This window comes from Tyto alba, unplaced genomic scaffold (assembly GCF_018691265.1).
Source record: "Tyto alba isolate M040663 unplaced genomic scaffold, T.alba_DEE_v4.0 Super-Scaffold_1000006, whole genome shotgun sequence".
NCBI classification, from domain to species: Eukaryota; Metazoa; Chordata; class Aves; order Strigiformes; family Tytonidae; genus Tyto; species Tyto alba.
Window position 1 is genome coordinate 10282290 of NW_024881272.1, and position 25836 is coordinate 10308125.

Here is a 25836-nt window from a genome sequence, read left to right on the forward strand (position 1 = left end):
GAGGTGTGGCTATGGAAACGCCGGCTTTTTCTAGAAGCTCTCCTGGGCCCTGCCATCTCCCGAGAGCCCCAGAAAGAGTGTTCTGCCGCCTCTGTCGCACCTCATTGCTTTCTCCATGGTGAACTCTTGGAGCTGTGACCCACCTGAGGCAGAAACGCTGGACAGAAATCATAGCAAGGTTGATGCCTTTAGCTGTCGGTTGTAGAGGGGCACACCGCAACGGCTGCAGTCATGACTGCAGCAGCGTCTCTTTTTCAGATGTGACGTGTGAACCTCCTCCAGAAATTGCTGGCGGCAAAGTAGAAGGTGTTAAAAAGTCAAGGTACTTGCCTGGGGAGAGTGCTCGCTACCAGTGCTGGAAAGGTTTTGAGATGACCGGGGCTTCCAACATAGCGTGTCAGAATGGGACCTGGACAGAGCTGCCAAAGTGCAAAGGTAATTTCTCTCTCTGTTCATACAGTCGCCTGTCAGTGAGACTACCACGAAGCTGACTTAGTGGCATTTACGTCTCCAACTTTCAGTCTCACTGTGCAGAAATACCACGTAGCTGGTGCACTCGGGAAAAAGCCATTTTCCCAGGTATTTATTCCGATGAGCTTACCAGCTGAGTCACCCAGGCAGCATCACTCGAAAGGGCCACACCTGGACAACCACCCCGAGGCCGAGAGCAGTTGCTGGCCAGGTCTAATTTTGAGACGCAGCCCCTTGGACTTCTTAGCATCTGCTTTCTGGGCCTGCCTGATGAGGAGGTAGTGAGAAATTCTATCGTCACTGTTGGAGAACAGAGCCCACAGCTCCCCTACTAGTTGATATCCCGATAGTGCAGATGACACATTGCTTTATTGAATGCCACGGAGTCAAATCAGCTGTTAAATCAACCGAGAGTAGAACTGGACGTGTGAGCCAGTACCTAGGTACGGTGCTGGTGCCTGCTAGGATCTCATGAGCACAGTGAATTACCTCGTTTGTTTTCATTAGACATACAGAAAGTTTCAGCACAGGACCCAGCGCAGCAGCGTTTGACTCAAACAGCACCCAGCTGGGAGCTGAAGCGGTGCATCGACAGCAGATGAATTAGCACCAGGCTCCCCGTTCTGACTCCAGAACACGGTGCCAAGCACAAAGAGGCTTGCTGCTGGTACCAAGGGATCCGGGTCTTCTCTGAAGCTTCCCCAGTGCAAGGGCCATTGGAGGGCAGCGGTGTGGTGCTTGAATACCTGTAAAAGTCTGCGAGGCAGCAGTGCTTCGGGAATGGCACGTGTGAGCTCCCCAGTAAGAGGCCCGCAGAGCCCAAGGGCTATCCCCTTAGTGATTGCAGTGGTGCGGTTTGGTGACAGTCGTTACTGTCTGCAGTTGAATCCGCTTTTCTCGCTGCTCTGACAGTACAGGGAGGTGGTGGGTGTCAGGCTCCTCTGCAGAAAGAGCTGTGACAAATGCTACACCGTTACGCGGGACGAGAGGAGGTCCTGCACACAGCTGCAAGCACTTCAGCCATGGAAAACGGGGTGCACTGGCACTTGGGAGTCCCCGCACTGGAGAAATGAGAAACTCTTGTTCTTTTTCACCTGCCAGGTATTTGGTTTTCTCTCTGCCTTCCCGCAGGTCTCTCAGAGTTGTACCAACGTACTGTCTGGTAGTACTCGTGGCCAGGCCTCCGTTGCAATTAAACTCTCGTGGCTTTCTCTCTGATTGGGAATTTTCTTCCAGGGAAAGGTGGGAAATGTGGCCCACCTCCAGTTATTGAAAACGGAGACCTCCTTTCCTTCCCCATGCAAGAATATCCACAAGGTACAATTCTGGAATACAAATGCCCAAGTCTCTACGTCCTGGAAGGCTCCCAGTATATCACTTGTACGGATGGGCAGTGGACAAGCCCCCCAGTTTGCCTGGGTAGGTTGAAGCACGTGCTGTGTGGCCAAAGGCTGTGGGACTGCTCCCGTTGTCGTCTTCTCAGCTCCGGGGGGCATCGCCTGTGCAGCAGCACCTGTGCTGGCGCCAGCCTGGCAGAACAGCGACGAGTCCCTGTTTTGCCCAGAAGGAGTTTCTTCGTGAAGTTAGCTCGTGTAGTCTCCTCTGCTGCCCGCTGTCTCTCGCCACCACAGTGGGGTCGGGAGGACGCAGTTTGGCTGAAGCCCACAGTGCGAGGGGGATCTCGATCACTGTGCCGGGCCCCCAGCTGCTCCCGAGTTAGGGTCCCTGCTGTGGTCAGCAGGCTGTGAGGGGGGAGGATGGTCTGAGTGCTTGGCAGTGTTGGGGAAATACAGGGTGTATCTGTGACGTGGCTGTGAGGAAACTAATCGAGAGAAGTGCCGAGCTGAAGGGAAGGAGGCATCTCCAAAAAGACACGGGGAGGTTCATTGGTGCCTGCTGACTTCCCCACCCGTGCTTCGATCCTCTCTGTGTGACTGTCAGCGTGAAAAGACTTCTCCATAGCTCTGTGTGGCGGTGTGGGGTCTCAGCCACGGTCTTTCTGCCATTTAGCTTGGGTGTGAATGTCTCCCTTGTTGCAGGTAACAGAGGGTCAGAGCAAATAGCCGGGGGTATTTTTTGAAGCGAAGACCTTCTGTAGGCTCCGGAGGGGAAAAAAGCTACCCGTGGTGTGTCTGTATGAAGTGACAACACTCTCTTCTTGCCTTTTTCAAGTGGCCTGTACAGCATCTGAAGAAGACATGAGCAGAAACAATATTGAGCTGAAATGGATAATAGGAAGAAAGTTGTATGCCAGCTCGGGTGACTTCATTGAATTTCGGTGTAAGAGAGGCTACATGGAGCACCCAGCATCTCCCCCTTTCAGAGCACAGTGTGTAGAGGGGACATTAGAATACCCACACTGCAAGCCGGGAAGTAAGTCACCTCCACTTTGGCCACAGCTTAGCTACTGTGTTGTTGCTTTTTTAGTGCTGAATCTGAGGGAAATGCCTGTAGGTTTCCTGGGGGAGTGCCTGGGGAGGAGCCAGGGTGTGGGAGCATCCCATCCGTAAGCTGCAGGCGGGGAGGGGCAGTGCCCCAGGATGCCATTGAGCAGCGTACCTGAGCGGGAAAGTCTGCTGGGGAAACACCTCTCGGGGGCTCTCAGCTGCTACCAACAGTTTTAGAGCATCAGATTTCCAGTGTGAGGTTTACAGGCAAATAATGGAAGTGCTTTTTGCAGAGAACTGTATGGTGCGTGAGAGGATTATGGAAAGGAACCATATCCAACTACAGTCATCAAGCCAGTCGAGCACTTCCTATCGCACTGGGGATTATATTTTATTTGAATGCAAATGGTGGTACCGTCAAGTTTCACGCCCTGAGAAATTTAGAGCACAGTGCCTGGATGGAGCAATTGTGTATCCTATGTGTGAACGTAAGTGCTCGGTGCCGAGGACACGGCAGGCTGTAGAAGGCAGCTTTGCTGAAATTGCCTGTCCACCGCTCTGAGGAACCGCTGCGATGTGTCAGGCTTGGCCTTCACACCTTTTCCCCTTTTTCTCTTTACACTGCAGGGATCGTTTGATAATTGGAAATGGCATGAAGGATCCCAGCTGTGGAAATGAAAGACCCCTCAACCGACCTGTGATCTGAGCTCAGTTTTTCCTGGCATTTCCCGTTTCACTGTGCTTTGTTTGCAGCTTAGCCAATGTTCTGTCATGCAATTTGTCACTGGTTTTTCTTTTTATTTTTGGATGATTGTGTTTACATTTTATCTGGTTTTGTAAATGTGTTTACATTTTATCCCTCTGAATGGTTGTGCTTGCATTTTATCCATTCTATATTGATCTCCCTGTTATTTCGATTAAGAATTGTGTGCTGAAATAGGCTGGCTTTGGTAGCATACTGAGACAAGAATTAAAGCCCGCAGGTAATTTGATCAACAGCAAGCAGAGTGTGTTTGGCCTTGTCTGCTCCTAGCTTCTTCTCCATGCACTTGCCTGGAGGCTGCCCTGGGGCCACGGCAGAGGTGAGCATCCTGGCGGCCTGATCAGGATGAGCAAGTGAGTGGAGTCTCCTTTAAACAACTCCAGGAAGTCTCTAGATCAGAGACCCGGTTCTTATGGGGAACTTGAGCCTTGTCTTGAGAGGAAGGTGTTGGGATGCAAGTAACAGGGATTTCTGGGCGGAGGTGGGGACGCCTTCTTGGTCCAGGTCCTGGATGGGCTGGTCTGCGCAGCGCACAGCTCCATCTGCTGTTCATCTACAAGGAAGAACTGTGTGAGGTTGTGGAAATCAATGGCAGCCTTGGGTGTGGTGACCGTGCACTAACCTGATTCAGAGGGGAGAGAGAAAGACAAGTAGCAGACTAGAAATCGTGCACCTTAGGAGGCAGATTTGGGCTTGCTTAGGAAACCAGCAGGTGGGATTGCCTGCCTCACAATTCCACTTCCTCGTCCCAGGTTCCACTTATATACATTCTCACAGAGGTGCAGCCTGCATCACGAGTTGGCTCAGCCTTGGCCTGACGTGGACCCAACTTGGTGCTGGAGGAATTTCAATAAGCTTCTGATGGAGTCAACACTATACTCACCCCCCTGCTACCAAAATCCCCACCACCCTCACAAGAACACAACACAACTGTGTAACTTCTGATGGGGAGAAAAGTTAATAGTTAGCAAAATGCCATGCAAATTCAGCTTTTGTTTTGCCTGATGAAAACATCTCATTTCTATGCATTTATTCTTATTATTTAATACAGCATCATTTCCAGCTTAAAAGTTGTCTACGTTTAGATTTTGTTCAAAATTTGTGCTAATTTTTACTTTCAAAATAGTTTTGGCATATTGAAGATATTTTGCTATAAAAAACAAAGAGATTTTTTAAAGGAACTGTGAGATGATCTCACATCTTTAAAATGTTAAGTACATCATAAAAAAGCTCATTGCATATTTTTAAGATCATTTGTGTGGCCAAATGAATAAAGAATTCTAGCCTATGTAATGAAAGGTTTGAGTCTTTAGAAAGATTTATTGCTAGAGGAAGATTGAAGGCTCTATGATCAAATAAGCAGAGAAAAACATTCTTCAGTCAAGGTAGTTATTGTATTTCCAAAGATACAGCAAATAAAGGAATTAAAAGATACACAGATTCAAAGTAACTGCTTCTAGATAAAGAACATTTTTCATACACTTCAGTCAAAATTCTCTGGCCTCCTGAAGAGGAATTCCTGGTTCAAAATTATAAGTAGTAATCAGACAGCCCTGTGCATGAGAAGCCTGTAAGCAGAGTCCATGAAAGGTTTTGCTCAGTGTGATATATATGAAAATGTAAGGGGAATATATATTAGAATAGAGTAAATATTGTGATGCAGTAAAATGACAAGATTGGGCCCAGGAGGAGTGCAGACCACTGGATAAAGTCTGATGCAAATAGGGTCTGTTTTACCTGGTTTAGACTGGCTAGCAGTTCTGCTACAGCTACTTCATTGTGGACTTACAGTTTATTTCTGCAAGTATCATGGGTATAAATCCTGTTTAATTCAGGTGTTTTCAAGGAATCCATCTGTACGTGTCAACAAAATGATCCTAGCAATACTGTAAATATACTTGTATATGTCAAACATACTTGAAACATGCAGATAAACATTTAATTCACCTGCTCTGGTCCTGGATAAAATAACTAAGTGAAGGTGATCACAAAGCAAAGAGCTCCTTGCTGGCATCAGTGACCCTGCCAGACAATCAACGAAATAACAATCAAGAAAAGATCAAATCCTCCATCAAACTATCAGATAGAAATACTACCTCCAAACTTGCAAAAGCCTTTCCTGATTTATCATGATTATTAAACAATTGTAACTACTCTTTGGGTATAAATTTGAGGTTATTTGCACGATGCTGATTTTCTTGAACACAGCTATTCTTCCACCATCAGGGAAATGGGGACTGCTGCCTCCTTTTGATAATGGCAATAAATATCACTATCTTCTCCTTGAAAGAATATACACAACTTCAACAGTGGAAGAACAGCTTCACCGCTCTGCAGACTGAAGAGGAAAGACCCATCACAGCAGGAGCGACACTGGAGCTGAGCAAGGAAGCCTGATCTGTTCCCCATACCACAACCAGCACAACTAAGAAAAGTCAACGGGTGACAGTAGTAGGTGACTCTCTTCTGAGAGGTACAGAGCCAACATCTGCTGACCTGACAAGCTCTCTAGGAAGGTGTGCTGCTTACCAGGGACTTATGTCATGCATATCACCAAGAGATTACCAAGCCTCATACAGTCCACTGACAATTAGTGACTGCTGTTGTTTCACTTGAGCACCAGTGGTACAGCCAGGAGCGGTCTGAGAAGTATCAGGAAGGATAAGGTGGTGGTAAGAGACTCTGGAGTGCAAGCATATCATCACTCCTTCCAATCAAAGGGAAGGGATTTGAAAGGACCAGTCAAATCTGCCAAATCAACAATTGGTTACAGGACTGGAGTCACAGGCAGGGGTTCAGCTACTTAGACCATGGGACTCGCTTTGTGAAACCTGGTCTACTGGGGGCTGATGGGGTCAATCTGTCAGAGAAGAGGAGGTGCATCTTTGGTCATAGGCTTCCCAAGCTGGTGAAGAGGGTTCTAAACTAAAGTTGACAGGGGAGGAGAACCTCAATCCATTCCACTGCTACCAGCTTGATGCCAGTGCCAGCAATAGATGCCCAGAGCCTGGAGAGGGGTCACAGGTCAGCAGGAGAGCACCTGAAGAGCAGCACAAAGGAATTCCAGCCAGTAAGTCAGCTTCATTGGGGGCCCAATTTAAATGCTTCTATATAAACGCACATAGCACAGGGAATAAACAAGAGGAGCTAGAGATGTGCACACACCTGCAGGGCTATGATCTTGTTGGCATCATGGAGATGTGGAGGGATGGCTCCTGTGGCTGGAGTGCTGGAATGGAAGGGTACAGGCTCTTCAGGAAGGACAGGCTGGGGAGATGAGGTGGGGGTGTCACCCTCTACGTCAGTGACTAGCTGGAGTGCATGAAGCCCTGCCTGGGATGGATGACAACCCAGTCAAGAGCTTATCGGGCAGGATTAGAGAGAAGGCAGGGACAGGAGATGTTACAGTGGGGGTCTGCTACAGGCCACCCAGCCAGGAAGACCAAGCAGATGAGACCCTCTATAGACAGATAGGAGCAGCCTCATGTTCACAAGCCCCGGTCTTCATGGGGGAATTCAAGCACCCTGATATCTGTTGGAAAGACAACACAGCAGGGAATAAGCAATCCAGGAGGTTCCTGGAATGCTTGGATGATAAATTCCTTCTCCAAGTGATAGAGGAGCCAAGGAGGAGAGGTACAATGTTGGGCCTCATTCCCACCAGCAAGGAGGGGCAGGTGGGGAGTGTGAAGCTAAGGGCAGCCTTGACTGCACGGACCATGAAATGGTGGAGTTCATGACCCTGAAGGCAGTGAGGAGGGCACACAGCACCCTCACTACCCTGGACTTCAGGAGAGCAGACTCAGCCTCTCCAGGGATCTGCTTGGCAGAGTAGCGTGGGATAAAGCCCTGGAAAGAAGAGGGGCCCAAGAAAGCTGGTTGATATTCAAGGATCACCTGATCCAAGCTCAGGAGCGACGTATTCCAACAAAGAAGAAGTCGGGTAAGAATGCCAGGAGGCCTGCATGGATGAACAAAGAGGTCCTGGACAAGCTCAAACACAAAAAGGAAGCCTGCACAGGGTGGAAGCAAGGACAAGTAGCCTGGGAGGAATACACAGAAACTGTCTGGGTAGCCAGGGATCAGGTTAGGAAGGCCAAAGCCCTGGTAGAATTAAATCTGGCCAGGCATGTCAAGGGCAACAAAAAAAGTTTTTACAGGTATGTCAGTGATAAAAGGAAGACTAGAGAAAATGTGGGCCCTCTCTGGAATGAAACAGGAGACCTTATTACCCAGGATATGGAGAAGTCTGATGCACTCAATGACTTCTTTGCCTCAGTCTTCACAGGCAAGTGCTCCAGCCACACTGCCCAAGACGCAGAAGGTAAAGGCAGGGACTGGGAGATGGAAGAACTGACCACTATAGGAGAAGATCAAGTTTGAGACCATCAAGTTTGAACCTGAAGGTGCACAAGCCCATGGGACCTAATGAAATGCATCCATAGGTCCTGAGGGCACTGGGCAATGAAGTGGGTAAGCCACTAGCCATCGTATGTGAGAAGTTGTGGCAGTCCAGTGAAGTTCCTGCTGCCTGAAAAAGGTAAAACATAACCCCCGTTTTTAAAGAGGGGGAAAAAAGGAAGACCAAGGGACCTACAGGCCAGTCAGTCTCACCTCTGTGTCCAGTAAGATCATGGAGTGGATTCTCCTGGAAGCTGTGCTAGGGCACATGGAAAATAAGGAGGTGACTGGTGACAGCCAACATGGTTTCACTAATGTCGTGGTTTGAGCTCAGAGGGTAGATAAGCACCACACAGCCGCTCACTCTCCCTTCCCTCCACCACTGAAAAGGAGAAAATAAACAAAGGCTTGGGATTTGAGATAAGACAAGAAGGAATTAATCACCCAATATGGTCACAGGCAAAAGAGACTCATTAGGGGAAGAAAAAAAACCCATAAATTTAATACAGACAACAACAACACTTATCAGGCAGAGTAGGACAGTGAGAAGCATTATCACATCTTGAAAACACCTTCCCCCCACCCCTCCTTTCTTCCCCAGCTCAGCTCTGCTCCCGATATCTCTACCTCCTCCCCCCAGTGGCGCAGGGGGTAGGGAATGGGGGGTGCAGTCACTGCTGCTGCTTCTCCCATCTTGAGGAGGGGGAAACCTATGGAATTTCCCCCTGCTCCAGCATGGTCTCCCTCTCACAAGCATCTGTCCTCCACAACTTTTCTCCAACTTGAGTCCCTCCCATGGGCTGCAGTGGTTCCCTCTCTGTTCCAGCGTGGGACACCACAGCATGCTGCAATCCCAGCACCAAACTACAACAGTGGGGGCTGCTCCTTCCCATGGGGTCCTGGCGTCCTTTGTGCACAGACACCTTCATTGGTTGTGACATGGGATTGTTCAGTCTGGAGAAGAGAAGGCTCTGGGGACCTTATAGTGGCCTTCCAGTACTTAAAGCGGGCTACATGAAAGCTAGGGAGGGACTCTTTATCAGGGAGTGTAGGGATAGGAGGAGGGGAAACCGTTTTAAACTGAAAGAGATTTAGATTAACTACAAGGAAGAAATTCTTCACTGTGACCATGGTGAGTCGCTGGCCCAGGGTACCCAGAGCAGCTGTGGCTGCCCCCTCCCTGGCAGGGTTCCAGGCCAGGTTGGACGGGGCTGGGAGCAATCTGGGCTGGTGGAAGGTGTCCCTGCCCATGGCAGGGGGGTTGGAACTAGATGAGCTTTAAGGTCCCTTTGAAACCAAACCATTCTGTGATATGAATATGTATATTTCTGTGAAATTAAGAAAAATAATATTGTCGGATAAAATGCTTGCAGGTGGAGAGACCTACTACTTAAGGCTTGGCCTTGATTATGATTTGGCAATCTAATTCTTAATTCTATTGCCACAGAAGAAGAGGTAACTTAAATATTATTTTTTTTTTTTTTACCTCTGCTTATTTGACATACATCCTCACTAGAAACAGAGAGAAACAACAGTTAGCTGAAAGAAATTTCAGAGAAGGCAAATGCTGATCCTTACTCTAGGGCCTGAGGTTGCTTTCCCTATGAACATTACATCCCCAGCATTGCATTGCCCAGTAGCTCTCGAAGAGTGTGGCCAAGCCTTTGAGGTCCTTTAGTGCTTGCCCCACTTCCTCTGGATGCACGCATAACAGTGGACATTTCTCTGTGAGCAGAGAGGGTGTGGTGGATTAAAGAAATGAAGACAGCATCTTGTTGATAAACATCGAAACAAAGCATGCATTGACTACGTCAGTTTCATGTGGGGCTCCTGTCCTGGTTTGAGCCTGGTCGGCAGCCAACCCCCGCAGCTGGTCACCCTCCCTTCCCCCTCCCCACCTGGGAATGGGGGAGGGAATTAGAGGGGTGAAGGGAGACTCTCAGGGTGAGATAGGAACGGTTTAATAATGGCAATAAAACGAGAACAATGACGATGGTAGGGGGAAAACAAAAAGAAATATATAAACAGGCAATGTACAGAGTAATTGCTCACCACCCGCTAACCAATCCCCAGCCCGTTCCCGGCTACCGACCCCGAGATACCAAGATCCCGCAATCGCAATCCCGGAAGCAAGAGAGAGAGCTCCTTCCCAACCACCCCTCCTCTATATAGTGAGCATGATGTTCCATGATATGGAATATTTCATTGGCCAATTTGGGTCTGGTGCTCTGTCCGTGCTCCCTCCCTGCTCCCTGTGCCCTTGCACACCGGCAGAACATGGGGAGTCGGAGAGTCCTTGGAGTCTCGGTAGCAGCTGAAAACATCAGTGTGCTATCAGCATTCTTCCCATACCAAACCCAAAGCTAAATCCAAAACACAGCACTCATCTAGTCCCTGAAAAGGAACATTAACTATATTTCAGCTCAAACCAGGACAGCTCCTAATGCTAAATGAGTGGCAGGCCACATTTTTCTATTCTATTCTTTCAATTGTAGTGCAGAAATAGAGTATCTTCTTCTGACCTTTGATGTCCCTTGCAACAGTCACACTAGGTGAACTTCAGCTTTCCTAATACTGTCCATAAATGCCAAGTCAATTTCATGGACAGGTCACTTTTTAGTCTTTTTTTGCCCCGCTCTCCTAATTGCAATGATTTATTTTCTGCTTCAGAGATCTACATGAAGTCCTTTCTTAGTCGAGCCAAAGTGTTGGTGAATGTGTTTTTCCTCCTGACCACCAAAATTGATTGTTCTTGTGCTTGGAAGAGACTGTCCTTCAGGACTTTTAAGATTTTCTGGACGACTCTGTCCCAAAAAATCCCACCTGCTGGTTTCCTAAGCAAGCCCAAATCTGCCTCCTAAGGTGCACGATTTCTAGTCTGCTACTTGTCTTTCTCTCTCCCCTCTGAATCAGGTTAGTGCACGGTCACCACACCCAAGGCTGCCATTGATTTCCACAACCTCACACAGTTCTTCCTTGTAGATGAACAGCAGATGGAGCTGTGCGCTGCGCAGACCAGCCCATCCAGGACCTGGACCAAGAAGGCGTCCCCACCTCCGCCCAGAAATCCCTGTTACTTGCATCCCAACACCTTCCTCTCAAGACAAGGCTCAAGTTCCCCATAAGAACCGGGTCTCTGATCTAGAGACTTCCTGGAGTTGTTTAAAGGAGACTCCACTCACTTGCTCATCCTGATCAGGCCGCCAGGATGCTCACCTCTGCCGTGGCCCCAGGGCAGCCTCCAGGCAAGTGCATGGAGAAGAAGCTAGGAGCAGACAAGGCCAAACACACTCTGCTTGCTGTTGATCAAATTACCTGCGGGCTTTAATTCTTGTCTCAGTATGCTACCAAAGCCAGCCTATTTCAGCACACAATTCTTAATCGAAATAACAGGGAGATCAATATAGAATGGATAAAATGCAAGCACAACCATTCAGAGGGATAAAATGTAAACACATTTACAAAACCAGATAAAATGTAAACACAATCATCCAAAAATAAAAAGAAAAACCAGTGACAAATTGCATGACAGAACATTGGCTAAGCTGCAAACAAAGCACAGTGAAACGGGAAATGCCAGGAAAAACTGAGCTCAGATCACAGGTCGGTTGAGGGGTCTTTCATTTCCACAGCTGGGATCCTTCATGCCATTTCCAATTATCAAACGATCCCTGCAGTGTAAAGAGAAAAAGGGGAAAAGGTGTGAAGGCCAAGCCTGACACATCGCAGCGGTTCCTCAGAGCGGTGGACAGGCAATTTCAGCAAAGCTGCCTTCTACAGCCTGCCGTGTCCTCGGCACCGAGCACTTACGTTCACACATAGGATACACAATTGCTCCATCCAGGCACTGTGCTCTAAATTTCTCAGGGCGTGAAACTTGACGGTACCACCATTTGCATTCAAATAAAATATAATCCCCAGTGCGATAGGAAGTGCTCGACTGGCTTGATGACTGTAGTTGGATATGGTTCCTTTCCATAATCCTCTCACGCACCATACAGTTCTCTGCAAAAAGCACTTCCATTATTTGCCTGTAAACCTCACACTGGAAATCTGATGCTCTAAAACTGTTGGTAGCAGCTGAGAGCCCCCGAGAGGTGTTTCCCCAGCAGACTTTCCCGCTCAGGTACGCTGCTCAATGGCATCCTGGGGCACTGCCCCTCCCCGCCTGCAGCTTACGGATGGGATGCTCCCACACCCTGGCTCCTCCCCAGGCACTCCCCCAGGAAACCTACAGGCATTTCCCTCAGATTCAGCACTAAAAAAGCAACAACACAGTAGCTAAGCTGTGGCCAAAGTGGAGGTGACTTACTTCCCGGCTTGCAGTGTGGGTATTCTAATGTCCCCTCTACACACTGTGCTCTGAAAGGGGGAGATGCTGGGTGCTCCATGTAGCCTCTCTTACACCGAAATTCAATGAAGTCACCCGAGCTGGCATACAACTTTCTTCCTATTATCCATTTCGGCTCAATATTGTTTCTGCTCATGTCTTCTTCAGATGCTGTACAGGCCACTTGAAAAAGGCAAGAAGAGAGTGTTGTCACTTCATACAGACACACCACGGGTAGCTTTTTTCCCCTCCGGAGCCTACAGAAGGTCTTCGCTTCAAAAAATACCCCCGGCTATTTGCTCTGACCCTCTGTTACCTGCAACAAGGGAGACATTCACACCCAAGCTAAATGGCAGAAAGACCGTGGCTGAGACCCCACGCCGCCACACAGAGCTATGGAGAAGTCTTTTCACGCTGACAGTCACACAGAGAGGATTGAAGCACGGGGAAGTCAGCAGGCACCAATGAACCTCCCCGTGTCTTTTTGGAGATGCCTCCTTCCCTTCAGCTCGGCACTTCTCTCGATTAGTTTCCTCACAGCCACGTCACAGATACACCCTGTATTTCCCCAACACTGCCAAGCACTTAGATCCATCCTCCTCAGCATTGTGCTTCTTTCCCTACCTGCTTAAGCCATAACCACCAGTGTGGGCTGTGATGGCTGCATCCAGCTTACTCTGGACTTTGGGGAACAGATGGCAACATGGTAGCCAAAAGCTGTCTGGAATGGTGACCCAGACGTCTTGCTGGTATGCAAATATGACTATAAATCAATCATCTCAAGCTATAATTCGCAGACAGCCCCTGGTCCACTGAGCTCTCCTGCACAGCAGTGAGTAGTGTGCAGGGACCACTCCCTGAATAGTGATGCTGCTCAAGATTAATCATGGAGGTTAGAGAGATTTCTTGCCACAGAAGATTCTCAGTAGCTTGCTAAACTTTGAAATCTTAGTGACGTGATATAAAGGATTGATTGGACACATATAATCCTTTATACATAAACCATTGACCAAATCTGGGACTAGGAGTGGATCCATCTGCACCTGGAGTCCTCTCTGAGGAAGAGTTTAGAAAGTAAGCAGGTCCTTTCTGAACCTCAAGACTCAGTAGGAGGGTCTGCCTGACAATTTTGGCTGACCCTGTCCTCTGTGCAGTAAATAATCAACTATACCTAGCCATCGTATCTTATTAAACCCATTCATTTACCATTGAACTTTGTTAACTCATCACTTTATATCAATAAAGTATATCATTGCTTCTCCTTACAGAGAAGTGCTGGACTCCACCCGCGACACTTCCCCGCTCACATCCTGGTGACTGTAGCACAGTACCCAGTGCAGGAACCCTGCACAGTGGTGGAGATCCCCTCAGAGGGATTCAGTCCAACAGGCAACAGCTGTTGCCTCCACACATGTCTGCACATGCCAGAATCAGAGACAAGTTTGGAGGGCCAGAGGCGCAAAGAAGGCACAGCCATGGCTGCAAAAGAGAACCAGGACACAAACTGGCTCTGGGAAAGCCCTGCCTAAACAGGCAGGTTTGGGAAAGTCTGCAGATTGTCTCCTGCTGTGCAGACATAATATGGTCAGGAAAACAGCGTGTTTCACAATCATGGAATTTACTTTCAGGGCACTGATAAGCTCCGTTCCTGCCTACAGGTGGCCAGGCAGTCACAGCACAAGTAACCCTGGCATGAGCCCCCGAGAGGTGTTTCCCCAGCAGACTTTCCCGCTCAGGTACGCTGCTCAACGGCATCCTGGGGCACTGCCCCTCCCCGCCTGCAGCTTACGGATGGGATGCTCCCACACCCTGGCTCCTCCCCAGGCACTCCCCCAGGAAACCTACAGGCATTTCCCTCAGATTCAGCACTAAAAAAGCAACAACACAGCAGCTAAGCTGTGGCCAAAGTGGAGGTGACTTACCTCCTGCACTACACTGTGGATATTGTATCGTCCCATCCATACACTGTGCTCTGAAAGGGGGAGATGCTGGGTGCTCCATGTAGCCTCTCTTACACCGAAATTCAATGAAGTCACCCGAGCTGGCATACAACTTTCTTCCTATTATCCATTTCGGCTCAATATTGTTTCTGCTCATGTCTTCTTCAGATGCTGTACAGGCCACTTGAAAAAGGCAAGAAGAGAGTGTTGTCACTTCATACAGACACACCACGGGTAGCTTTTTTCCCCTCCAGAGCCTACAGAAGGTCTTCGCTTCAAAAAATACCCCCGGCTATTTGCTCTGACCCTCTGTTACCTGCAACAAGGGAGACATTCACACCCAAGCTAAATGGCAGAAAGACCGTGGCTGAGACCCCACACCGCCACACAGAGCTATGGAGAAGTCTTTTCACGCTGACAGTCACACAGAGAGGATCGAAGCACGGGTGGGGAAGTCAGCAGGCACCAATGAACCTCCCCGTGTCTTTTTGGAGATGCCTCCTTCCCTTCAGCTCGGCACTTCTCTCGATTAGTTTCCTCACAGCCACGTCACAGATACACCCTGTATTTCCCCAACACTGCCAAGCACTCAGACCATCCTCCCCCCTCACAGCCTGCTGACCACAGCAGGGACCCTAACTCGGGAGCAGCTGGGGGCCCGGCACAGTGATCGAGATCCCCCTCGCACTGTGGGCTTCAGCCAAACTGCGTCCTCCCGACCCCACTGTGGTGGCGAGAGACAGCGGGCAGCAGAGGAGACTACACGAGCTAACTTCACGAAGAAACTCCTTCTGGGCAAAACAGGGACTCGTCGCTGTTCTGCCAGGCTGGCGCCAGCACAGGTGCTGCTGCACAGGCGATGCCCCCCGGAGCTGAGAAGACGACAACGGGAGCAGTCCCACAGCCTTTGGCCACACAGCACGTGCTTCAACCTACCCAGGCAAACTGGGGGGCTTGTCCACTGCCCATCCGTACAAGTGATATACTGGGAGCCTTCCAGGACGTAGAGACTTGGGCATTTGTATTCCAGAATTGTACCTTGTGGATATTCTTGCATGGGGAAGGAAAGGAGGTCTCCGTTTTCAATAACTGGAGGTGGGCCACATTTCCCACCTTTCCCTGGAAGAAAATTCCCAATCAGAGAGAAAGCCACGAGAGTTTAATTGCAACGGAGGCCTGGCCACGAGTACTACCAGACAGTACGTTGGTACAACTCTGAGAGACCTGCGGGAAGGCAGAGAGAAAACCAAATACCTGGCAGGTAAAAAAGAACAAGAGTTTCTCATTTCTCCAGTGCGGGGACTCCCAAGTGCCAGTGCACCCCGTTTTCCACGGCTGAAGTGCTTGCAGCTGTGTGCAGGACCTCCTCTCGTCCCGCGTAACGGTGTAGCATTTGTCACAGCTCTTTCTGCAGAGGAGCCTGACACCCACCACCTCCCTGTACTGTCAGAGCAGCGAGAAAAGCGGATTCAACTGCAGACAGTAACGACTGTCACCAAACCGCACCACTGCAATCACTAAGGGGATAGCCCTTGGGCTCTGCGGGCCTCTTACTGGGGAGCTCACACGTGCCATTCCCGAAGCACTGCTGCCTCGCAGACTTTTACAGGTATTCAAGCACCACACCGCTGCCCTCCAATGGCCCTTGCACTGGGGAAGCTTCAGAGAAGACCCGGATCCCTTGGTACCAGCAGCAAGCCTCTTTGTGCTTGGCACCGTGTTCTGGAGTCAGAACGGGGAGCCTGGTGCTAATTCATCTGCTGTCGATGCACCGCTTCAGCTCCCAGCTGGGTGCTGTTTGAGTCAAACGCTGCTGCGCTGGGTCCTGTGCTGAAACTTTCTGTATGTCTAATGAAAACAAACGAGGTAATTCACTGTGCTCATGAGATCCTAGCAGGCACCAGCACCGTACCTAGGTACTGGCTCACACGTCCAGTTCTACTCTCGGTTGATTTAACAGCTGATTTGACTCCGTGGCATTCAATAAAGCAATGTGTCATCTGCACTATCGGGATATCAACTAGTAGGGGAGCTGTGGGCTCTGTTCTCCAACAGTGACGATAGAATTTCTCACTACCTCCTCATCAGGCAGGCCCAGAAAGCAGATGCTAAGAAGTCCAAGGGGCTGCGTCTCAAAATTAGACCTGGCCAGCAACTGCTCTCGGCCTCGGGGTGGTTGTCCAGGTGTGGCCCTTTCGAGTGATGCTGCCTGGGTGACTCAGCTGGTAAGCTCATCGGAATAAATACCTGGGAAAATGGCTTTTTCCCGAGTGCACCAGCTACGTGGTATTTCTGCACAGTGAGACTGAAAGTTGGAGACGTAAATGCCACTAAGTCAGCTTCGTGGTAGTCTCACTGACAGGCGACTGTATGAACAGAGAGAGAAATTACCTTTGCACTTTGGCAGCTCTGTCCAGGTCCCATTCTGACACGCTATGTTGGAAGCCCCGGTCATCTCAAAACCTTTCCAGCACTGGTAGCGAGCACTCTCCCCAGGCAAGTACCTTGACTTTTTAACACCTTCTACTTTGCCGCCAGCAATTTCTGGAGGAGGTTCACACGTCACATCTGAAAAAGAGACGCTGCTGCAGTCATGACTGCAGCCGTTGCGGTGTGCCCCTCTACAACCGACAGCTAAAGGCATCAACCTTGCTATGATTTCTGTCCAGCGTTTCTGCCTCAGGTGGGTCACAGCTCCAAGAGTTCACCATGGAGAAAGCAATGAGGTGCGACAGAGGCGGCAGAACACTCTTTCTGGGGCTCTCGGGAGATGGCAGGGCCCAGGAGAGCTTCTAGAAAAAGCCGGCGTTTCCATAGCCACACCTCACGGCACAAGAAGCCACCCCGGCCTTCCTGCGAGCCCGCGTCCCTGCCCAGGGAGCCCTGGCATTCCCGGGAGCCACAGGGGTGGCTGCAGCGCTCCGGAGGCCCGGCAGCGCTGGAGGAGCTTGTCAGCCTGCACTGCTCAGGGATGGGGAAGTGCAGTCAGCTCCCTGGAGGTGTGTGACAGCCAAGGAGCGCTTGTTCACCCTGCAGCCACGGATTTGGGCAGGAGGCAGGAGCACGGCTCCTGCCAGTTCCTCGTCACACGAACGCTCTTCCCACTTCACGGCCCCAGCGCATCCTACACGCTCTGGAGCTGAGTCTCTGCTGGGATCTGCAGCGGTCAGAGCGGAGCCCTGGAGAAGAACAGCTGTTTGTGTCCCCTACGGCTCCTGCCAGTCAAGACACCCCCGGACAGGTTTGAACAAAGCAGAGGAGCCCTTACGTGTCACTGAGGTGGCAGACTCTGGGGAAACACCGGTATTATACCGCAGAATGACAGAGCAGCACTTCTCAGGCCCTGCTTCTTCAAGACGCTTTTGCTGTCGATGAGCATACCCCTGGTATTTCTCGAAGCATCAAGCTAAATTAAAAGTGCTGTGCAAGGAAGCGATAGTGAGCACAAAGTCGGGTTACACGAAGGAACCAGAAGTGAAAAAGGTAAAGTTGTTAGAGCGTGTCGGCAATCAAACAGTCCCCTCTGTGCAAAGAGGCAAGATGAAAGCACACGTTCCTACCTCTGCAGGTTGGCGCTTGTGTCCATTCTCCATTTGTACAAGTGACGTAATTTCCACCCGTCATTTGAAAATTGCTTTCACATTCATACTGCAGTCTGGCACCGGGCAGGTACCTCTCCTCTTGAGTGCTTGTCATACGGGCATTGGGAATTTCAGGTGCGGCTCCACAGCTGACGTCTGGAGAGAGAGGGGCGTTTAAGAACGGTAGCGCAGCGATACGACAGTCACAGAACATTGCATTCCGGAGCACCAAAAATGCTTTGCGAAACGCAGATCCTTTTCTACAGGTAGGAGAGGAAGATGATACGGTCTTCACCCTGCGACGCTTCACCACACAATATTATTTTTTCGTGAAGCGACTAAAAAGAGAACAGGAGTGGCAGAGATCGGCCAAACGTGCGGATCGGTGGTGAACAGCATTGTGTGCCAACGGGCTGGAGAATGAAGTGATTCCTCTGCTATTTGAAGGTAACTTTCGGCAACAACATTCCTTGTGATGTGAAAAGCAGCTACATTGTCCTGCCAGTTATCTCCTCCTCTGCAGCCAGCACCCATTCCTCCATAACCCTCTGCCTGCTTGATGCCAGCAGAGAGCTAAGTTTTAGCTCCTAGTTTCGGCCCACGGGGGAAACGGTTTCTTTGCTGATCTACCCTGCTGCTTGTTTCTCAGGAGCCAGAAAATCAGGGCTTGTAGCAGCCCATTCAAAGCAAGTCACCCGTTGGCTCTATTGGCCTGACTCACCTGCATGCCTGAGTTGACATTATTTTAATTCACAACCGGAAAGGCTAAGAAGGACCATAGACTTCTTAGAAGTAGACCCTATACCTTCACAGATGGGCGGTGCTGTCCAGTTTCCTTCTCTGCAAATAATTTCGGGGGGACCAACAATCAGGAAGCCTGCATCACACTGGTAGCGAATTGTTTCACCAGGCTCATAAATTTCCTTGTTTCTGCCTTCAGTTTGAGCATTGGCAACTTTTGGAATACTTCCACACGGCATTTCTGAAAAGATACAGAAAGCTGACGCTTGTGCTAGCGTGATGCACGTAGACTGAGCGCACTGTTTCCACCAAACAGATGCTTTAGAGAGCTGCTTCTAGCTTCTAACATTGGCATAGTCATCCGCTGGCAGTGCAGGTTTATATGCAAGGCGGCATACAGAAGATGGAAGAAGCCATTCCCCTACATAGGCGTGGACTGCCGTCACTGGAAGATATTTAGATCCTGTTCCTAACCATGCCTGAAAATATTAATAAAGGCTTCTGTCCCTTACTACACCAAAGTGCTTTCCATCACTAAAGCACCAAAGCAACTCCTAGTCGCTGGTGGGCTCTGTAGAAGACAGACCCTTGGGTTATGAGCATGTGCCCAGGACTCACCCGGCAGAGAGAGGAACTGGACAAAAATGCAAGAACACAGGGGAATCTTTCAAAACTAAACTGCATTCAGAAAGGCAGTCTCGCATCCAGTCAGGATTGCTCTGAACACATCCATGAGGGGTGGTAAGATTCCACAGCAAAACAGGGAGTTGCTGGCTCTTACTAGCCAACCTCCAGTTTAAATTTCTTTCGATTTCATTGCTTAAGGCACTTCAAAAAAAGGTATTTTCTGATATTACCCAAGCACGCAGGAGCCGAAGTCCAGTTTCCCATAGAACAAGTTATCTCTGATGGTCCATCTAGCATGTATCCAGAACGAGAAACATACTTAAATCTAGTACCAGCCAGATAATATGTTTTCCCTTCCTTTTTAATTTGTAAGCTTTGATTTTCCAGCCTAAGAACTTCAGCACATTCTACGGGTTGTGGTGGCAAACACAGACTTTCTAAAAAAATACAGAAAACACAGGTAAACAATAATGCAAGCAATTAATATTGCAATGGCATATGCTGTCTAAAACGGAAAAGAAACAAAAAATTAATCCAAACATAAAGTAAATTGCTTGAAAGGAAGATGAAGAAATATATAGGATACACAAAGCAAAACTTCTTTCTTTTCCTTTCTCTCCTACATGAAGTTTCTCTCTTTTCCTTTGGACCACATTAAAGCCATTTTCCAGTTCATACCTAAGAAATTACATACCAGTTACTGCTTGTCATCAAGAACATGGAAAATTTAATAGGCAGAGAAATAAAAGAGACATTATCTTGTTTTGTGATACTGAAAGTGAGTTTCTAGAATATTAGCTATTAAATTTTTCCACTCTTAATCAAGTTCTACCAATGTCCTGAGGGGTTTTGTGATGACATGATGAAACAGAGAGAACAGAATTTACAAACTATTATAACGTACTTCCTATATATATTTTCCTTACATACTCTCTCACCAGGCATCTATATCTCTTGTTGAGTTCTAGTAATATAAGCCAAGGTTAAAAGTCTGTTAAAACATCTGTTATGAAGAATTATGTCTGAAACAATTTTCTGAATCAGGGTGGCACCGTATTCAATTTATCAACTCAGACATCTACATCCTAGCCAAACATGAAAGAGTACTTTCACAGGAAGCAGAGAGAAACAGGTAACTGCAGGACTTACTTTTCTCCTTAAATATAGATATCTACAATTGATCAGATGTCATGTGAATCTGAAATGCAAATTTTTCTTTTGGTTTAAGTATAAAAGGAAGGGAGAGATTGTCCCACATCATGCACCTTTAATTCTGGTTAATTGCCCTCTGCCCTAGATTTACACGCTCCCTTACCATCAGCAAGTGTATTTGTTGTGGGAAAGCCAATTGCCTGTTGAATAAGCATTGTCTGATAGTACAGGCAGGTGCAGTTCATTTACATGAACAACTGCAAAATTACACAGAAGATGTATTTGATAGATCAAAATTATTCGAGTATAGTGTATATTTACCTGCAATACAGGAAGGAAGCTTGATGTGCCCATTAAAACACTGCTCGATAGAAGAAGCTGTGAGTTTAAATCCTGTTACGCACATAAATTTTTGCCACTGACCACTTTGAATCAAAAATGTGCGTCTTTGTCCACTGGAGAGAAGTAGGTTTTGGGCCTCCAGTTGCTGTTTTGTAATGGTACATGGTGCTAGGGGAAACAAGAAAAATTAAAAATGGTAGAGTATGAACCTTTGTTGGCTTTTACCATGTGAAGCATCTCCTCGGAAAAGATAGTGAAAAACCAGCTTGGTTCTCAGCAGTGATTTTTAAAAGTAAGAATGCAGACTTAAACACTTGGTCTCTAACACAATTAATTCGGGATGTTTAGTTTTAGGTAGTTCACCAATGATATGGCACAACTTCCAAACGTATTTTTATTCATACGTGTAAAAGACAACTTTACAGACTTTGCAAACAGCAGTGATGATCTCAAGAGGTACTGATTTCAGGGGACCGTAGTCCTTGATCTAATGAATTAATGACATCAGTGGGAGTAAGTCTAATTTTACCCCTATTGTGTTTCCATTACCTAGGATAGCATTAAAAATTATTTTTAAAAGACTCCCAACAAAGAGCTCTAAGGAGGAAATTGAAGATAGCAAAGCAGTTTACCACGGCAACGCTCCTCCCACATATAAGGGACAGTTAGGAAACTACATGAAAGGATGTCTTAGCAAATGCAATCGCTGGGGGAAAGAGGCTGACACCACTGTCAGTATCTGTACCTTATTGCACAAGTTCTTGAAAGTACAGGTAAAATGTTTAACAGCTTGTAACCTTCCAGACAGCTTCAAAATTCTCAGAATAAAAACCACAGTTGAGTGTAAACGATTTTGGGACACTAAGATCCACAAGTTACTAAGTATTGAATCCAGGGATTCATTTTGGTCCATTACAGACTTGGTAGTCAAGCAACAAATGTAAACGCAATTCTGAAACTCCTACTTTAAGAATTATTAGAATTGTCTACCAGTACGACGTCAACCAGAAATAGAAGTTACACTTACCCAAACATTGTGGTGGTCTAGGTGTCCAGATCTTTTCATGGCACGTTACCCATTCTGATCCCGATAAAGTGTATCCAGGGTTGCACGTATACTGCACTCTGTCATTTTCCTTATATCCCAATTTATGCCCACTAACAATTTCTCCAAAGTCAACGAGAGGTGGGTCTTCACAGACTGCTCCTGCAGAAGCTGTGCATGGATTCTTGTTATTTGACTGCACACTGCCATTTTCTTCTTATCCTGCTACTAGCAATTTCTTCAAAATCAGTGATAGGTGGGTGTTTGCATGCTGTTCCAGCAGAAACGGACACAAGTTCTTGTTAATTGATAGATTCAGGACAGTGCAGACAGCTGCAAATAATGGCACTACATGGGAATTAAATAATATTCGGATGACCTACATCCCTCCATCTGGGAATATACTGTACTTATAAACAGCATTATCTCCTTGCTCTAAGAAATTGTTGTCATCTTTACTATTTTCACAGTCTTTGTATTGAAAAAACTAGACTAAAACCATTTTAATTGAAAATCTTAATAAACTTCTGAATTTCTCAGAGTAGTTTCTGTTTTCGAGAACTGGAATAGAGTTTCCAGAACTGGAGTAAAGTTTTACATATGCTGTTATGTTTCTCAATTTTCTTTTCTACAAATAAACCTATTTGGCCCAGATTCCTAAAATTAGTTCCATCATTTCAAAAAAGAAAGAAGTTGGATCATTCTTTGAAAGTATAAGGTATATACAAGAAAGCACTTTTAAAGGCAGAGGGAGGAGAATGATCTTGATATGATGAACAGATTTAAATGGACCAATCACAGAGTGTAAAACTGGTTATTTTAACAAAGATATATATTCATTAAAGACCTCCTTCAGGCAGCAAGTTTTTCTTACCATACAACTTCTTGAAATAACAAAGTACCTATATTTTTTAAGGGTTGTACAATGTTTTAAAAATCAACCCATTATTCTGCATTTTTAGTAGTAACTAAAGTGAAATACAAATGAATTTGTATGGATTAATGTATTTTAAGCGAGTCATTAAGTTTAGGCCCAAGGCAAAGAAGCAAGCTCATACAAGAAAATATAAAGCAAAAATTCTCAAATGCATTGTCCTAGATTATAACTCTCATGCCAAACTTCTGACAGGAATTCTATAAATAGTAAATGGTATTGTTTATATTTTTTTTCAGTTAATTTTTCTTGATTGTCAACAGCTACGTCATTTAAAAGCATAATTTTCCATTTAATAACTTACCTTTACATGCAGTACAGCTCATCCACAGCAGAAGCACCATGGTGTGGCTCAGCAGTGTCATTTCCAAGCTTTAGAATTTAAAGATGTCCTCTGCAACAGAGTTACTATTTTCTGTACTCCAAATTTCATGTACTTATATTCATTCCCATGATTCCTGAGGCTGTCCTTGCAATCTCCTCCCCCACTTTTCTTGCAACACAGGAGTCAATCTGTACAAGTTATGCAATTGTTGCAAAAAGGCTTCAACAGTTTTTTCACAAAACTTTTCAGACTGAATTTGACAAAGAAACATTATGAAATCCATAACCAAAACCACACAGTTTGTTTATAATGTACAATATAGTGCACTTAGTTTTTCAAACTTAAAATTTTGTAATGGGCAAAACCACCCTATATCTGGAGCCCATAATTTAATATCAGTCTGACTAAAATCTTAGCAGTTTAAGAATAATACTAGGTTAATGTTAGTCCGCTTCCAATAATGCTAACGTTCATAGTCCAAATTAATGAAAGAAAGCCTCAGTAATGCAATTTTGTTGTTTGTTTGGGTTTTTTTAAAGCGTTTTACAGAAAAAAAACTGTCCTAGCATCTAACCACTTCCTCTGGTGTTACGTTCATCCTTCCTTGGCTCCTCTGGTTGACAGCACCAGTCTTTTACAAGGAGGCTAGCAAGGCAGGAGGGGAATGCCATGGTGAATCATTAGTGTGTGATGATTTTTATTGCAAAGAGTTCAGTGCAAGTAGCAGGAGTCCCTTCCTCCTAAGTACTGAGGTCTCCTTGTGTTTACATGGATGTATTTTCTTAATACCGTCCACTTTTTTAGATGCCAGTTATTCAGTGTCTCTGTTCACTAAAATTGGGTTTACCCGGTCAAGACCGAGTTGCACTTCTGTTGCTTGACCACTGTAGCTTGTTTTTACAATCTTTGACCTCTGTTCATCCTCATGTTGTCCCACATTCTCCTTTTCCACACCACATTTTAGTCTACAGTCATAGATACTTCAGTAACTGCTTGTTACCCCTATGAACTAGAGTTAACTAAAACACATTTAGGCAGCTGATGAGGTGATTGCCAAACAACTGCTATCACAGCTAAACAAGCTAAAATCAGCTCAAGACAAGCCCAGCCAGGCCTAGGAATTCTGCACTGTCAAGTCAACGCAGAGCCTGTGTTCTTTTATTAGCATTGACAAAAATTATATTTACTGGGCTACACCAGTGGGACAACATTGACTGTACTGAGCTCCAAGATTATTTTCAAGGTTGTTTTCTGTGGAGTTTCTTATACAGTCTTCTTTTTTAAGGACATTCTAATTTTCTTCTTCCAGCACCCTTGTTGCTAGGAACTATTGTGAAACACAGGATCAACTAACGTAGCAGTTGACTTTGAGTTGTTTTTTCTCCCTTCAAAAACACCCATGGCATTGTTTTGTTTACTGAATGATAACATTCATCTGAGGACTAACAGATATTGCTATTACTATATACACTAAATTAATTTCATCATCATTGATGTGCCACTTCATACAACTGTCAGAACTTCAAAACACCTCGCAGAAAGGTGTTTTTCTGAAAGTCCACAGAAGTCTTAGTGACAAATGTCCAATATTAAAAGCTATATTAACCCTTTTTTTAAGGAACTAAGCACATTCTATAGAGAAAACCAGGAATATAAATACTCCAATAATTTTTCTAGAGACACATGGCATTTATTTGTGTTTTAGATTGTTACATACTAGTCCAACATGACCCTAAGCACTAACTGTTGTTTATGAAGTCCTGGCAGGTTTGCAATATAAAACAAGGAACCCCACAAACAGTATATAACAAAGTTTCATGGATTTTACTGAGTCCAATCTTTCTGGTTCGCTCCTTCCTCACCTTCTAATCCTTCCGTGTTTCAGAAAGACTAGTCTCTCAGGAATTTTTCCTTTAGTATAGCACTAAGAAGAACAAAAAAGGTCAACTAAAAGAAAATTAATTTCTACCTTATCTGCCACCATTCCTGCCCCTTTTTATAGGTCATTAACTTTTATAGATTGATAAAGGTCACTAACTTTTGGCCTCATTCGTAACTCAGTCACTGGAAAACACCGAGTTACCTTTTCTAAATAGCAATTGCGGGTCAGGCAGCTGCTTCCAATACATGAGCTCCAAACAATTGCATAATTTCTATTACACAACATCCCTCAGTTCTTCCCAGCTTTGCTCCCAATTCCTCTCCCTCCTTTCCCCACAGCAGCACAGGGGATGGGGGTTGCGGTCAGTTCAACACACGGTGGCTCTGCTGCTTCTTCCTCTTCAGGGGACTCCTCACACTCTTCCCTTGCTCCAGCATGGGCTCCCTCCCATGGGAGACAGTCCTCCACAAAATTCTCCATTGTGAGTCCTTCCCACGGGCTGTAGCTCTTCACGAATTGCTCCAGTGTGGGTCCCTCCCCCGGGGTGCAGCCCTTCAGGAGCAGACTGCTCCAGCGTGGGTCCCCCACGGGCTCCCACGTCCTGCCACCAAACCTGCTCCAGAGTGGGCTCCTCTCTCCATGAGTCCACAGCTCCTGCCAGGAGCCTGCTCCAGCGTGGGCTTCCCACGGGGTCACAGCCTCCTTCGGGCATCTCCCTGCTGTGGTGTGGGGTCCCCCATGGGCTGCAGGTGGGGATCTGCTCCACTGTAGACCTCCATGGGCTGCAGGGCACAGCCTGCCTCACCGTGGTCTTCCCAACGGGCTGCAGGGGAATCTCTGCTCCAGTGCCTGGAGCACCTTCTTCTCCTCCTTCTTCACTGACCTTGGTGGCTGCAGAGTTGTTTCTCTCTCATA

The 25836-nt window shown here is 46.9% G+C and overlaps 2 protein-coding genes across 2 annotated transcripts in view; one reads left to right on the forward strand and one right to left on the reverse strand.

Moving 5' to 3' along the window:
* Window positions 1-3860, forward strand: part of CFH (complement factor H) — a 36309-nt gene extending 32449 nt beyond the window's left edge. The window contains exons 20-24 of the mRNA XM_042785946.1: window positions 259-435; window positions 1708-1890; window positions 2644-2844; window positions 3152-3346; window positions 3486-3860. Coding sequence (XP_042641880.1) covers window positions 259-435; window positions 1708-1890; window positions 2644-2844; window positions 3152-3346; window positions 3486-3496 — 767 coding nt within the window. The 3' untranslated portion in view covers window positions 3497-3860. The remainder of the gene's footprint in view (window positions 1-258; window positions 436-1707; window positions 1891-2643; window positions 2845-3151; window positions 3347-3485) is intronic.
* A 7458-nt stretch (window positions 3861-11318) lies between these two features.
* On the reverse strand, window positions 11319-23122 carry LOC116962896 (complement factor H-like). The gene is made up of 12 exons (XM_042808094.1): window positions 23019-23122; window positions 21763-21951; window positions 20715-20903; window positions 19472-19678; window positions 18679-18855; window positions 17853-18029; window positions 16684-16860; window positions 15229-15411; window positions 14275-14475; window positions 12335-12535; window positions 11833-12027; window positions 11319-11693 (listed from the first exon to the last, which is right to left on the reverse strand). Exons 1-12 carry the CDS (start codon window positions 23077-23079, stop codon window positions 11683-11685), a joined length of 1968 nt encoding a protein of 655 aa, XP_042664028.1. The 5' UTR covers window positions 23080-23122; the 3' UTR covers window positions 11319-11682.
* Window positions 23123-25836: the final 2714 nt, after the last annotated feature.

Coding starts and splice junctions, on each gene's coding strand:
- LOC116962896 (XM_042808094.1), bottom strand. CDS start 23,079: ATGACACTGCTGAGCCACACCATGGTGCTTCTGCTGTGGATGAGCTGT. Junction 21,952..23,018: donor GAGCTGTACTGCATGTAAAG/GTAAGTTATTAA, acceptor ATCCATGCACAG/CTTCTGCAGGAGCAGTCTGT. Junction 12,536..14,274: donor TCCACAGTGTAGTGCAGGAG/GTAAGTCACCTC, acceptor GCCTTTTTCAAG/TGGCCTGTACAGCATCTGAA.